The sequence below is a fragment of the Colossoma macropomum genome, unplaced genomic scaffold (assembly GCF_904425465.1).
Source record: "Colossoma macropomum unplaced genomic scaffold, Colossoma_macropomum, whole genome shotgun sequence".
NCBI lineage: Eukaryota > Metazoa > Chordata > Actinopteri > Characiformes > Serrasalmidae > Colossoma > Colossoma macropomum.
This window is the reverse complement of record NW_023494790.1, coordinates 12,652,624-12,668,203: the sequence shown is the minus strand read 5'-3', so window position 1 is coordinate 12,668,203 and position 15,580 is coordinate 12,652,624. Positions and strand designations below refer to the sequence as shown.

At 38.8% G+C, this 15,580-nt stretch overlaps 2 protein-coding genes across 4 annotated transcripts in view; both read left to right on the top strand.

The window, feature by feature from the left end:
* lgi1b (leucine-rich, glioma inactivated 1b) overlaps positions 1-2,019 on the top strand; it is a 29,661-nt gene extending 27,642 nt beyond the window's left edge. Inside the window, exon 8 of one of the 2 annotated variants that reach the window (XM_036572167.1) lies at positions 939-2,019. In XM_036572167.1, the coding sequence (XP_036428060.1) occupies positions 939-1,756 (818 nt within the window). In that variant the 3' untranslated portion in view covers positions 1,757-2,019. The remainder of the gene's footprint in view (positions 1-938) is intronic. The other variant, XM_036572168.1, reaches the window with a different exon arrangement.
* A 3,071-nt stretch (positions 2,020-5,090) lies between these two features.
* On the top strand, positions 5,091-12,829 carry slc35g1 (solute carrier family 35 member G1). Of its 2 annotated transcripts, XM_036572166.1 has the most exons (4): positions 5,306-5,451; positions 7,180-7,286; positions 7,684-7,858; positions 10,759-12,829. In XM_036572166.1, the coding sequence occupies exons 2-4, from the start codon at positions 7,241-7,243 to the stop codon at positions 11,504-11,506; spliced, it is 969 nt and encodes a 322-aa protein (XP_036428059.1). In that variant the 5' UTR covers positions 5,306-5,451; positions 7,180-7,240; the 3' UTR covers positions 11,507-12,829. The 2 variants fall into 2 exon arrangements, with proteins under 2 accessions (XP_036428058.1, XP_036428059.1); XM_036572165.1 differs by lacking the exon at positions 7,180-7,286 and having other exon boundaries at positions 5,091-5,451.
* Positions 12,830-15,580: the final 2,751 nt, after the last annotated feature.

Sequence of the window (15,580 nt, the reverse complement as noted above, 5' to 3'; positions counted from 1 at the left end):
AGTGACCGCCCACATTATCAGTAGTGCTGCTTCTGGAGACCCATGCATTTTCTTCACAGACATTTCTGAAAATCCTTACATGAATGAGTTTTAGGCATTAGATTAATCATGACGGTATAAAAATTTGGAGCAAAAATAGTTCTGAAAAAACAAGACTAAACAATGTCACAATGACTTTCCCTCAATTTAAGTGGCTTTTCAAACCATGCAGTTAAAAAATTTCGCCTCCGATTGGTGGAACTCACTTTAGGATTATGGGGAGTGTATTACTTGGTGATGAGTGGAAGAATAAAACATGATTTGTTGAAAATGAAACTGAAGTCAAACTCATAGCTTATGGCAAATATATCTTTTTCATAATACTGTTAAAGCATTTTGACTAAAAATCAAATTCCCTATAGTGATTACGAATAGGGTTTATACTTCCAGAACCAGCTCTATGTACTCAGCCAGCCAAGGTGTATAGTGAAGTTTCCTTCTTTAGTTTTGTGCTGGAGGTACAAGGCTATTGTAATGGATGTTTATAGCATCAACCAGTGAAATAAAAATTGCCTAAATCATCATACACTTGCCTCAAACTGTGTCCAGTTCAGTAAGACCTGCTTATATGGTTTTTGACAACATATGACATATTGTTATTTATAAAAATGGAAAAAGACCCAACCATCTTGACCACGGAATTGTGTTTGTACTTTTGTCCATTTGTACAGATAACAGTATATCATAGACTTTCTTACAGCTACAGTTTAACACAGTTGATACCTTTACAGAATGCCATACAGTTTGATCTCAGTAAGAGTGTTATATATTGTAATGTATGATAATCTCAAACTACAGTAGACACGTTTAACACTGATTGCCATCTGTATTTTTTATTAGAACGTTTACCACGTTGTGGTGTGATCATTTTAACTTATTTCATGTTTGTTTCTTTGTAGGCACTTCCACAGTGGTTTGCAAACCAATGCTCATTGACAACCAGCTCTTCGTCATCGTCGCCCAGCTTTTTGGCGGCTCGCACATCTATAAGCGGGACATCTTGGCCAACAAATTCATCAAGATCCAGGACATCGACATTCTGAAAATCCGGAAGCCTAATGACGTTGAGACGTTCCAGGTAGACGGCGAGTCATTCTTTGTCATTGCCGACAGCTCTAAAGCAGGATCCACCACTGTGTACAAGTGGAATGGCAATGGCTTCTACTCACATCAGTCCCTGCACCCCTGGTATCGGGACACGGATGTCGAGTACCTGGAGATTGGCGGCAAGTCTCACCTCATATTGTCCAGCAGCTCACAGCGGCCCGTTGTCTACCAGTGGAGCAAAGGCCACAAGCAGTTTGACCGGCAGACTGATATCCCTGACATGGAAGACGTCTATGCTGTCAAGCATTTCAAGGCCAATGGTGAGCTCTACATCTGTCTGACCCATTTCATTGGTGACTCCAAGGTAATGCGGTGGGACGGCGGCATGTTTACTGAAGTGCAGACCATACCCTCTCGAGGCTCCATGGTTTTCCAGCCCATTGCCATTGGCAAATGGCAGTATGCCATCCTAGGCAGTGACTACTCGCTCACCCAGGTCTACCAGTGGGACTCCAAAAAGGGCAACTTTGTAAATTTCCAGGAGCTGAACATCCAGGCACCGAGAGCTTTCTCCTTTGTGTCTATTGACAACCGAGAATTCCTGCTGGCCTCCAGCTTCAAAGGGAAGACTCAGATTTATGAGCACTTGATGATCGATCTGAGTAATTAATGTGGGCCACAGAACGTGTTTTTGATCGGCAGGACCAGATATTAAAACCAGTATCCCCTCCCCCTGCCTCCAGTTGCTTCCCTTGAGTTTGATTTGAAGTTCGTTATCATATTACAGCACTTCATTCTTCATCACTTCCTGTAGCCCACAATATGGACAAAACGCTACTGTTGGACTAATTATACTGTGACATATGACATATCTTGCAATATATATTAATTCTTTGGTGAATCAATAATGGTTGAGGATTGCTCCACGTTGTTTTGACCAAAATATAAACTATATAGCTGTTTTTTCTTTTTCTTTTTTTTTCTTTTTCCTTTTTTCTTCTTTTTTTCCTTTTTATCCTTTTTTCTTTTTTCCCCTTTTTTCTTTTTTCTCTCTTTTTTTCTCCTTTTTTAAGTAAAGTTTATTTTTTATTGCCTTTATTTTGATATAGGTCAATCCAGTAAGCCTATAAGTCATGTTAAGTGTCTTTATTTTACGATGAAGGAATGAATGAAGCTATTCTAAAGAGTGGCGAAGCAACCGACCACATGAACAACACGCAAAAGCTTACAGAGATGGTGGAGCCTAACAGTCCGACGACCACAGCAGCCAAGCCCAGCAAAATACAAAAAATAACAATCTGTGGTTTGGTTCTTGCTTTGCATTTACTGGAAATAAATGTTGTATATTTCAGTTTAGCCCTGTGATAACTACCATGTTATTTCAGCAAGGAATAATGTATTTGTGAATAGACTATGTCAGATGTTGAATGTCAGTTCGCCTTGACGAAACCAAACAGGCCAACACATTTCGGTTCAGGATGGGTCCAGGACAAATAATTCCAATTCTCTGCGGGAGTGCGCGACGCAGGATTTAATCTTGCAGGGTGTGGGACTGAAACTACAGTCCTGCTTAGACCTCTGCTATAGGCCTTGATCCAAATCACCCCCCTTCCACCACAATCCTGTTCCATGGTCCGTGACGCCACACGCTCCTGAAGGCATAAACTGAGCTGAAAGAGGAACAGAGTTATGTAAATAAGCTCACTGTCAGAACTACCTGCATTATCTAGTCTGCTAATGATGTTTCCAGATGATCGCCTCTCTAGAAATATCCTTTGTGTCCTTCGCTATTGTGACCATCCTTTCTGCACTTTTCAGTTTTCCTCTTTTTACACCCTCCCTGCTAAACAACAGCCATTGTTTATGTATTCTCTCGCTGCAAACACATGCTAGTGGAACGTTTACTTTAAAGGTATAATAAAGCGGAAAAGTACCGGTCAAGTGATTAACTGTTGACATCATAACAGACTGTCAAATGAAATGTTTACATTTTTACCGTAATCTTAATCAAGTTATAATTTTTATACAAAAATGGACCGTCCACTTCACAGGATTTCTCACACTGGCTGTCCTACATTTATAATGTAATTCAGTTTAGAAGGATAATCTTAATGTTATACATTCACATTTAGTAGTATTCTGTGATTGTTACTTTAGAAAGATGGTTTTAGTTATTTGTTACTTGTTTGTCACAGGTCTACTAATAAACCAACTTCACAATATCTTGTTTTATTTACATAGAATTCATTGTCAAATTGTGTTCTGTCTTTGTCTGCACGGAGTTTAAAGGCACTCATTTCCATAACTGGAAAAGTCTGTAAGATTACAAAATGCTCCCAAGTCATATTTCATTTTGTCCTTTGCTATGGTAGTTAATGGTCTTTACAAATGGCAAGAAAACTAAACACAGAAAGTGTGTAAAGTTAAAAAGAGACTTTTTTGGAAGTCATGAAAAGGCATTGAATCCATCCAAGAGGAAAAGACTTCTACATGGCCCTGCTGCTGACGTCCCATATAAATGAAAATAATGCATGGCCACGCCTTATTAACATGTGGGAATGAGATTCTAATGGGTAGCCACGACTTAGTAAGGCGTGGGAACGAGATCATGCCTTACCAATCAAGGCCATGCATTAGGATCTCGTTCCCATGCCTTACTAAGTCATAACTATTCCCTGTGCAGTTTGAAGTTCCCTTCAAACGGACCTTTTTCACTCCCCGTGGTTTGGAATCACCCTTAAAATGTCTGAAAACCCTGTGCGGTACACTCTGCAGGGAACTACGAGGGTGACTGGAACGCACCTTTGGAACCTGAGGCGTAAAGTGGGTTTTGTACTAAATTACGATACTCCTGATAACAAAGAATCACAAGGGTCATTCTACAGAAACGTCCACTTTTTTATATATCCATAGGAGTCACTGGTGTTACACATAAGAAAGGTAGCACCAGAGACATTTTTAATGAAAAATGCATTTTACAAAATGTCTGCTACAGAGCCTTAAACCACGTTTCAATCATGGAATATCCACTAAAATATGTCATTTAATCCATTTGTATTCCATTTTTTCATAATTACCTAAGAATAAAGTAGGTCATAGAAGTGACTTCAACTAAAGGGCTTCATATGAAATCATGAGCTAAATGAGAAACATTTCTGATAACTGAAAAGACACAGTGAACTTGCCCTGTGCTTTTCTTCATATATCTTTAGAAAATAGGTAAAATGGAAGTCCAGTGATGTCATCACTGTGATTTTTGTTATGCGGTAACACCAGTAACACAACTCCTTTAATTATATATTTTATAATATTTATTTGGCATTTATTTGTTTTTTTAATGTCATTCAAATAATATAGTTCAGTCATTTATAGATTATTGTAGTTAAAATAGTAGAAAAACATGTTTTTTACCTGAAAATATGGCACTCACCCTTTTATTGATTTTAAAACCAATATTGCTAAATTGATGGCTTAAGAAGCTGTAATTGTTAAAATAACTTATTGTTTTAATTTAAAATATAAATAAATTGCATCCCTATCATGTTTTCAAGTGTAATATATCTGTAAAATGGGACACAAATACGGACGTTTCCATGTAATGACTCACTAATCACGAATGAACAATTTCCAGATGGTAAGTTTCATTCAGTTAAATGAATCGATTCCTTCTAAAGTGTCCCATCTTAATGAATCGCGTGTTGTTCCCAATTGCGAAGTGTTGTTTTTCGAAGACCTCCCCAGAAAACTGACCACCCCCTGTTTATGTTTCACACGAACGTAAAATTAGCATAGATGCTACAAGAATTAAGTCGAACTTGTTCAGTAGAATCGGTTCAGTTCACAACAAATGATTCTTTCACGAGCACGTGGTGAAAACGGGGTCATTCAACATGGCTTTCAAAATATCTCGCCGGCTCCCTCTGGCGGAGTAACCAGGGACACGTTTGCGCGTTGCTCCCCACGACAGTTAATCATTTACCCTCCTCCGTTTTAAGCTACTCCTCAGGGAACGGCGGGGCAGGTCACTTTTATCAAGGTATGCCCGCCTGTTGCATCTTAACATGGGTGATTTCAGGAGCAGGAGTGTCTCTGTGAGTGAAGCTGCTGGTGATGGTGGTGACGCGGTTCTGTCGGTTGTGCCTTGTAGAGAGGACGAGGATGAGGAGGACGTGGCGGCCGTGGTGTTGGTTCATCAAGCCGGCGAGGTGGAAGCCTCCGGGGTGACCGAGAACGCAGAGGGAGACGTCGGTACACAATTGTCAAAAAACTCACGGCCTGTCGGCAATTCGAGGCGAATATTTTCGCTGTCGTGTTGCTGCGGAGAAGAGAAGGACGCGGAACAACAAACAGAAGAGGAAGAGAAAGGTAGAAGGAAACGAGGATGATCAGTTTGTATTCAGTATATTCGATTAGACGCTTAGTAATGAGCGATTTAGCTGCATGTGGAATGAAATGTGATATAAGGTGTGTGGTGTTAATATGACACATATATATATTACAGTTTGAAAAATTGTAATAAATCATTTTTTTTTTCTGTAAAACATGAACATCTTGGTAGCGGTTAATCATTTAAAATCCTTGCACTAAACAGCCTTTCCCTAAAATAATAAGAGTATTAACGCTAGCTAAAATGTGCTAGCAAGGTTTCGCTGAATGTTTCTACAAACAGTGAAATATTAATATTTTAGGACCAATTCGGCGTCACAGTCCTCAAAGAAATGCGTTATAGTTTTTAACTCCACACCAGCGACTTAAATGTGTAGCTTGTGGCTTGACTAAACCTTTAAAAACGGATTTAGCCCGCACATCGGTTGTCGTGACCTGCCGGTAACATGAGCCGTTCGTTACGCTGAGGACCTCCTCGGTTTACAGCCCTACAAACGTAGCTCAGAACACTGTCTGGACATTTTATACGTTATGGCTACATTTGCGTAGTTAGAAAACCATAAATGGGATAATAAAACCATAGCAGTCTGTCACCGTAATAGACGAGCCATATGCTCCATATCGCCTCAGAAAACGCGAATACACGTTCGTGTCGGTGATGTAGAATCAAAATAATACTGAAACTGAAGACTGACGTGGATGAAGATACAGCAGGCCTAATTACATCGGTAGTTTTCCGCGAACTCTCAATATGTGCAGAATGACTTTGCAGTTTGAGACTTAGTACCACATGGAAAGGTTAAAGGAGAACTCCATCGATTTTTCAATAAATCTGTATGTTCAAACAGTTGAGATGTAAACAGACTCATTCAGAGTGGTTTGGTGTGAAATGCTCCCTTCTAGAGAAACGTGGTGGTGATAGGAACCAGACGTCCACCTCTAAAAGCTAATTCACAGATAATTATTACATGAAATGGTTAGATATACGCTGCCTGATGTCGGGTACGCTGTTTATGATAGTTTTGTAATGAAGTTTTGGCTTAAAATGTATTTTAATCCCCTTATTTTAATCTATTCTTGGCAGACAGGTGTTCACAGGATGTTCTAAGGCAAAATAGTCCCCCCCAAAAACGTATTTTTCGGATTTATGATTAGCTTTGTGAACATTACATATAAAAACTAAGAAGACGTTTACTGGTGGTTTTGGATATTAGATAAAATGAACATATTTGTGTGTAGACATGGTGGTGATAGGAACCAGACGTCCACCTCTAAAGCCTCCCTCACAGAAGTTTATCTACAGTGAACCATTTCACGTCAATCCACTCTGAATGACTTTGCTTACATCTCTAGGACTGAATTATTCAGAAAATTTAAAAAATTGGTGGAATTCCCCTTTAACTTGCTTGGCATTGAGTTCTGGGCTATAAATTAATAAGCATGGAGATAGACGTGTAAACTGATATAGGCCTTTACTATCCTTTTGCTTAGTCACTTAGCTTAAAGGATACTCTGCTGATTTAACCAAGGAGGAAATTGGGAGATTGATGAAACCATTACGCAATCTTTGCAGTGCTGGCTTTGTGGGAAAGTCGTAGGCTACAAGTCACTTCAGGAAACAATAGCTCTTTCTGTGTAAAGCTGCGAATGATGGAAACTCTTAGCTCTGTCTAAGCCCTGATCAGCAGACCTCTGTTATTTTTCCAGACCCCATGTTGTGGTCAGTCCAAGGGATGTTGACACAATTTGGCCCTTGTCCAATCTTGGCATGCTCATGACCTTGGGGATATTGAGCAAGGTCAACTCGCCGACAGGTAGTAGCAACGCCATGTGGTGGTGAATCACGTCAAATCTTGCTGCCTTTGTTTGCTCAGTATCATTTCATGTGAAAAGTGAGACAAAATCACTATAAGCCAATACCACTGCATGCTGCTTCCCACCCTTTCATTTCATTCCATTTGTGAATCAAAATTCTGATCACACCCCACAAAGCCAAGTCAAGCAGTGAGGTTGTCGTGTCCCATTTCCATCATTTTTACAGAAATTTGGCCAATAAAATGCAATGTTCAATGTAAATGTACTGCACAAATGAGACGGGTAAAGTATTTTCAACAGAAAGTGAGATTTCTGCAAGAGAAAAATTAAAGGGTAGCTGGGCAGTAATTTAGCTCTGATGGCTGATTGTTTCTTTGTGGTTTGTTTGTTCGGCAGAGAAGAAACCAGCATGTCCCGGTCTTGGTCTCCTGTACAGTCTTCTGGCCTCTGTATTTTTCTCAGTGGCTGCTCTTCTTGTAAAGAAAATCGAGGGCATGCATGCTGTGGAAATCAGTGCAATACGATGCCTTTTTCAGATGCTGTTTGTTATCCCACCTATGATCTACTACAAGTAAGTGCAAGTAATCCCTGGTGAATGTTGACTTGGTGATGTATACACTCGTAATCAGTATAATTATACATGCCACTGATCCAATACCCATTATCTGTATTAGGCCTTATGCCAGTAGAAAATGCTGGATTAGATATCGGAGGATCTGAGTCTGCAAGAAATCTAGCCTGAAATATCACTGAATGTATGCAGTGCAGTGGAAAGTGTTGATAGTATGTGTTTCATGTGATGTCACAGCGTTTAATCACTTCATTGTTCAAGCTGTGATATCTCTTAAGTTAATATTTAGCTATTTAGCTGTCTAAACTATTGAAACTATTCAGCACTAATAGACATAACAGTACATAACAGTCCACACAGTTCACTTACTCATCTACCTAACATTAGATAACTTGGGTAACTAGACCAGTTGTTTTTTTTTATATATATATATATATATATATATATATATATATATATATATATATATAATATAGGTAATGTCAAATATTCTCTCTCCCATTCATATGCAGTTTATTCTTTTTTTTTGTTGTTTTTTATATGCGCAGAATCAGCAGCATCACTAGTTTTAAACTACTTTTAATGATATTCAGGCTTTCACAGAGCACAGAGACAGACTGTGTACTAGCTAAATACAACTGCATACAGCCCTGTTTCCGAAAAAGTTGGGACACTGTGCAAATATAAATAAAAACAAAATGATGTGCAAGTCAATTAAACCCTGTAAATAATTGAAAATATTACAAAGACAAATATAAAAAAAAAAATTTGGAAAAATCTATGCCATTTTAAAGTTGTTGCAAGCAACATGTTTCAAAAAAAATTGGGACAGGAGCAAGTTTACTGCTGTTGCATCTCAGTAAGTGACCAATTGCGGTAGTTTTGAAAGGGAAGTGTTTCCCCAATACTGCTTAATACTGATTAATTTTAAGTTGCTCAACAGTTTTGGATCTCTCTTGTCGTGTTTTTCATTTCATAACGTGCCAGATGTTTTTAATGGGTGACAGGTCTGGACTGCAGACAGGCCAGTTTAGCATCCAGACTCTCTTACTACGGAGCCATGTTGTTGGAATACATGCAGAATGTGGGTTGGCTTGGTCTTTCTGAAATAGGCAAGACCTTCTCTGAAAAAGACATCATCTGGATGGCAGCATATCGCTGCTGTCGGAAGAAAACCTTGTATCTCCATTGTTCTTTTTCAGTTTTTGACATAATTTGAAAATGTCTGTTGCCCTTTACATTGTGTGTAAATTTCATGATGAAAGGACCAAAAGAAACGGCCCGAAAGGACTTGGAAAAATGTCTGGTTCCATTAACATACATTAAAAGTAAAGTGGGTTTTTTTCTTTTCCTGTAAAGTTACCATTTTGGAGATATGTTGCTTCGAAACCTGTATCGTTTAGCATTAATGACTCCTTCACAGATGTGCAAGTCACCAATGCACCCCCATCTTGATAACAAGCAGGATGGTCCCTCTCCTCTTTAGCCTTGAGCATGCAGCATCCATGATTTCCAAAAAGACACAGTACAGAGTGCACAGTGGAAGCCGTATGTGCAGAAATGCCTTCCACGTTTCTGAGCCGGAGCTCATCTGAAATGTTCTGGACTGATGAGTCTGACGAGTCAACCTTTAGGACTGATTATGGAAATAATGCATGTTGTGTTCTCTGGGCCAAAGGAAAAAAGGAGCATCCAGATTGTTACCAGCATAAAGTTCAAAAATCAGGGTCTGTCTTTGGGTTGAAGGAGGGGGTATTAGTGGGCAGCTTGCAAAATATGCTGCTTTCAAGATGACATCTTTTTCAGGGATGTTCATGCTTATAATAATACCAAGCCATATTCTGCACATGTTAGAATGTCTGCGAATCAGAGATGGCCTTCCTGTAGTCCAGACCTGTCCCCCATTGAAAACTTTTGCAAAATACAACAATGAAGGACCCATACAGTTGCAGAGCTAAAGACTCCTGTAACAAAAGCATGGCAAAAAAGTGTGTATTGAAATCTGTATCAGTTATATCTTCAGTCCCCAAATGGCTATTAAAAGTTGTTAAAAGGAAAGGTGATGTAACACAACGGTAAACATGCTCCTATCCCAAGGTGTTGCAGGCATCAAATTTTGAATAAATTTATATTTCCAAAAAACATAAGGTAAACCATATTCTGCTTTTGTGCCGTTTTCAATTTTATACAGAATCAAACAGATTTTCTGTTTTTGTTATTTCACATATTGGCCTAAATTTTTTTTTGAATTGGGTTTGTACTCTTATCCATAGAGATTTAAAACGGAAGGTGAATGTAGCGTGAGCAGACGTATAAAAATATTTAATTTGTTTGGTGGTGGGGGGACTTGAATTGTCTTGTCCCCTGACTGCGATGTTTAAGCATTTAAATGAGTAACTAATGGCAACTACAAATAAATCAGAAGTAATTGTGTTTTTTATAGATGTTGCTGTTTTTCCAGTAGTGATATTCACTTTTCTTTTATTTCTCACCAGTGATCTCATTGAGACAGTCGTTAATATGGTTGCCTTACGGAAAAAGACTCATGACCGAATGGATGAATAGTAGGCACATGTGGCCTAACGTTAACATAAGATCGACCAGCTAGCTAATTCTATTATAATTACAGTTTTTTTTCTAATTGTGCACTCATACGTACACTATAAATGACGTTTTATACAAGTCATGTAGGCTATGTTTGTATTCCTCTATGGTAGTATTGGTAGTAGAGTGTTTGAGCATGGAACTTCTGGATGGTCATCTTAAGTGAACTGCTTCAATTAAAAAACGGTTAGTTTTAAAGCTTAATACTAGTCTGGTATTAGCTTATCCTCAAGGTTTCAGTATCAGTAAAGAATTGTTTTGTGCCATGTCTGCATAATGCACCTGCTGTTGTTTAGGACTGGGTTCCTGGGACCACGTGGAATGCGAGTCTACCTGGTCCTGAGAGGAGTTCTGGGCTCCAGCGCAATGATCCTGCTGTACTATGCTGTGCTCCAGATGCCCCTGGCCGACGCCACCGTCATTATGTTCAGCAACCCGGTCTTCACGGCTCTGCTGGCCTGGATCTTCTTGAAGGAACGCTGTACCATCTGGGATGTAATTTTCACAGTCTTCACGCTTACAGGGGTCATCCTCATAGCCAGGCCGCCTTTCTTGTTCGGTGGAGAGCTGTCAGGAATCGAAGGCGAATACACCAACCACATCAAGGGCACAGTGGCTGCTTTCAGCGGGGCTATCGGGGCAGCTTGCACTATGGTCATCCTGAGGAAGATGGGCAAAAACGCCCATTACTACCTCTCCATCTGGTACTATGCGACGCTGGGGTTCATTGAGTGTGTGGTGGCCTTGTTCATTATGGACGAGTGGACCGTGCCATCCTGCGGTTGGGACAGGTGGACTTTAATGGCCATTGGACTTTTGGGCATAGCCGGGCAGACGTTCCTGACCAAAGCCCTGCAAATTGAAAAGGCCGGTCCAGTGGCACTCATGAGGACTATGGATGTAGTTCTGGCTTTTGTCCTGCAGTTTCTCTTCCTCAATCGCAAGCCAACCTGGTGGAGCATTGGCGGGGCACTGTGTGTAATAAGCAGTACTAGTGGGGTGGCACTGAGGAAGTGGTACAACAGCACCAGAAAAAAAACCTGAGCTACTTAGTTTTAAATCTAAAGAGATTATCATAAATCAGATATGCACTAATTAGCTTTTGGTAATTACTAAATATTGGTAAGTTGATACTTATTTTATACCAAAGAACCTAGGCCTGGAGTAGCCATAGCCAATTAGTGGTAAGATTTTATACATTACCACCATAGTGGTTTAGTTTGTTTAGGTAAACTTGAATCACTCTTGTATGCTACTTGAGGGACGCTAGCAAAAATTCTCTTTTTAAGTAAGTCTGTATGTATTTATTTTTCTAAATAATGATATCTGCTTTATTATATTTATGAAACCATATTATAATAGACTGCTGGTCAGAAGATTAAAAGCTGGTAGAGCACATGGAAGTGAAATATGGCTCTCTGGAGGGAAAGCCTGCATTTGCACTTGGCCATTGATAGTGTAGGTGGCATTACTTTTTGAGTGGCATAACTGATGAAATAATCATGGAAGTGTATTATTACCGTATACTTCAACATCCGTTTTTATTCATTAAAATAGTGGCATTTAGTTTGTTTCATTATTTAGATGTTTTATTTAAACTAGTTTGTTAGTAAGAATGCAGCTGATACTATGAGCTATGAGCTCAACTTGGTATCAAGTAATTTAACTTTATGAACTTGAACTTGAACCTTGTCCCATTGAGCTATGGGACTACCAAAGATCGCAGCACACAAACATTAACTAGATAAATATTGATTTATGGCTTTCATTTATTCATTTAACATGTTGCACATTGAGAAGAACAAAGTACAACTGACATTTTTAAAACATTTTCTTACAGTTTACTTGCTGTGTTTAATTTGGAAGATGATCCGGATATTACATGTCTGTGTAAACATTACACGACATGATGGCACTTTGCACTGATGACCAGTGCAATTTAATCAGAAGCACTTATAGAAAATGTTTTTTTTTTGTGTTTTTCAGTTAATAAATGTTGCCTTAAAGACTTTGTTGCGATACCATATCAATTCGAATAAATATGGTCTACGTTTCCTCCAGGAGTAAATCACACAACTTTCTAATAAGATTAGTGGATTTACTGTCTGTGTATTTAATGGAAACAAAAAGCATATTTTGATATACTTTCAATTTTGGATTAGAACCAGCACTGCAACTTGCAACTAGATTTTATGATGGTGTCACTTATTTTTGTCATTCATCCAGCACAGTTTCACAGGGGTGAACATCCACACTGTCAACAGTGATTAGTTGACGTAAGCAATTTAAGTCAAAACTAAGCTGTGATATTAACACAGATAAACACTGTTTTATATAGTCTTATTTGGTAAATAAAAGATTTAAACTCCTCAAATATTGTCGTTGTGGCTGGTTCATGTGTGGTTTGACTGTTGACAAGAATCTATTGTATAAGCTGGAAATAAAGCCACATTTTGAATATGGCTAAAGAACAGGTTAACAATTCCTTGCCAAATTATTTCATTGTAGTTAGCATACCGGAGACGTCCCCTAGATGGCGTAAGATACACGTAAATGCATGAATGGATAGATTTGCTTGCCATGGTGTTTGGGTAGACTTCATTCAATTAACTGCTTATGTGGGAAACATGGGTAAAGGCAAAACCTCACCGACATGGATAAGGACTGAGCAGCCACAGGCCCATCACCACTTACATGTGTAGAATGCAGGAGGTGAGTTGGTTTATTTTACTTTGCATAGCTGTCCAAGACTTGAAGGGTTGCAGCTTATGAATTTGCAAAACCGGTTTTGTTATATTTAAAGGTATTCTTATGAATTCATAAGACATTGTGTATGATTCAGTTTCCAGACAGAAGTATTGCTGATACCAAAAAGAGAAAGACATACAAGGCAAGTGATATTGTAGTTGAGCAGTAAGATGGGTGGTGTTCCTGAGTCACTGCAGGGAGGGTGTGTTCAAATCCAGTCGTATGTCTCCTCTGGCCAAACAAGCTACTTATGGAGGAGAATACTTGAATGGCCCCTTAACCTCATGACCATCATAGTATAAAGACTTTGATTTTATATGCTAATTTGGAACACCATAGTTCCAAACACTAGAGTTCTATGCAGCAGAATAGTTTGGCTCAGACTTGATGACTTGCACATTCTTTCTGGATGGTGTAAGAGGTTCTTGCTCTTGAAGAACAGAGAATTGGAAAAGTCAATTATGTCCAAAACACATGGCTAGTAAAGATTATGTACTTCATCTTTACTCCAAAGTTTGGCTTCTATTGAATATACAGTATAATTCCTAAGAATCAATAGACTACCTAGATTAATTAGTATAACTGATAAAATTTACTTTGCTTATTTGTTTCAACTTTGTTTTTATTACAGTATTTCAGTGTGAACATTACATTTATAATTATTTATTACAGTATATTAGATAGTCTGGAAATGCAAGAAGTGAGGAGTGGGATGGTTTCATTTGTTGTGTATGTGTGTCTGGGTCCATCAGTTCAGTCTGTGGGAGTTGAGGAATCTGATGGCTTGTGGAAAGAAACTGTTCCACAGTCTGGCTGTGAGGGCCCGAATGCTGTGGTACCTTCTTCCAGATGGCAGAAGAGATAACAGTTCGTGTGAGGGGTGTGTGGGGTCATCTACAATGCTGGTGGCTTTTCGGATGCGGCGTGTGGTGTAAATGTCCGTGATGGAGGGAAGAGAGACTCCAATGATCTTTTCAGCTGTCTTCACTATTCACTGGAGGGTTTTGTGGTCGGAGGTGGTGCAGTTCCCAAACCAGGCAGTAATACAGCTGCTCAGTGCCTCTGTAGAAGGTGGTAAGGATGGGGGGGTGGGAGATCTTTAATGCTATTTTAAAATACTATTACATATTATGTTTAATACTGATCAGTGGTAATGTTTTCTCTGTATAATCTGGGTGCAATGAAATTTTTTGCTCTTGTTTCTCTGACTTTAGTTCTAGTCAAATCTCACAGTAGAAGGCTTCTCCTCATATTGTTTCAGACAGAAAGAAAAGCACTTTTTTTTTGATGTGTGTAAAATCTAGTATCAGAGGACATGGGCTCTAAAATGTTAAAGAAAAATATAAATAAAGATATAGAATTAATAAATAATTATTTAATAAAATAAAAGAAGTATAGAATTCATACACTCTCAGAAATAAAGGTACCATACTGTCCCTGGGGTGATACCCTCAAGGGTACATCTCAGCACCTTTAGTCAGGGAACATAACTGTACCATAATCCACTGAAGTTACATTTTCTAAGTTGTACTGACTCCACACACCCCGTCTCGTCTCCAGGCTTTTTACAACCCCATTTCCAAAAAAGTTGTGGACGTGTAAAATGTAAATAAAAACAAAATGCAATGATTTGCAAATTGTTTAAACCCTATATTTAACTGAAAATAGTACAAAGACAACATACCAAATGTTGAAACTGAGAAATTGTATTTTTTTGAAAAATATTTGCCCATTTTAAATTTGATGCCAACAACACGTTCAAAATAAAATGGGACGGGGCAACAAAAGGTTAGTAAAGTTGTGTAATGCTTAAAAAACACCTAGTGGTTAATCGCCAACAGGTCAGTAACATGATTGGGTATAAAAAGAGCATGTCAGAGAGGCTGAGACTTTCAGAAGTAAAGATGAGGAGGGGTTCACCACTCAGTGAAAGACGATCAAATATTGCAACAATTCAAGAATAACGTTTCTCAACATAAAATAGCAAAGAACTTTTGCTTTTTATCATCTACGGTACATAATATCATTAAAAGATTCAGAGAATCTGGAAAAAGTCTCTGTATGCAAGGGACAAGGCCAAAAAGCAGTATTTGCTGGCCGTGATCTTTGGACCCTTAGGTGGCACTGCATGAAAAACAGACATGATTCTGTAGTGGAAATCACTGCATGGGCTGAGAAACACTTCTCAAAACCACTGTCTGTGAAAACAGCTTGTCGCTGCATCTACATATGCAAGTTAAAACTCTAAAAAGCAAAGAAGAAACCATATATAAACAGGATCCAGTAATGCTGCCAAATTCTCTGGGCTCAAGCTCATTTAAAATGGACTGAGGTGAAGTGGAAAAGTGTCCTGTGATCCGATGAATCAAC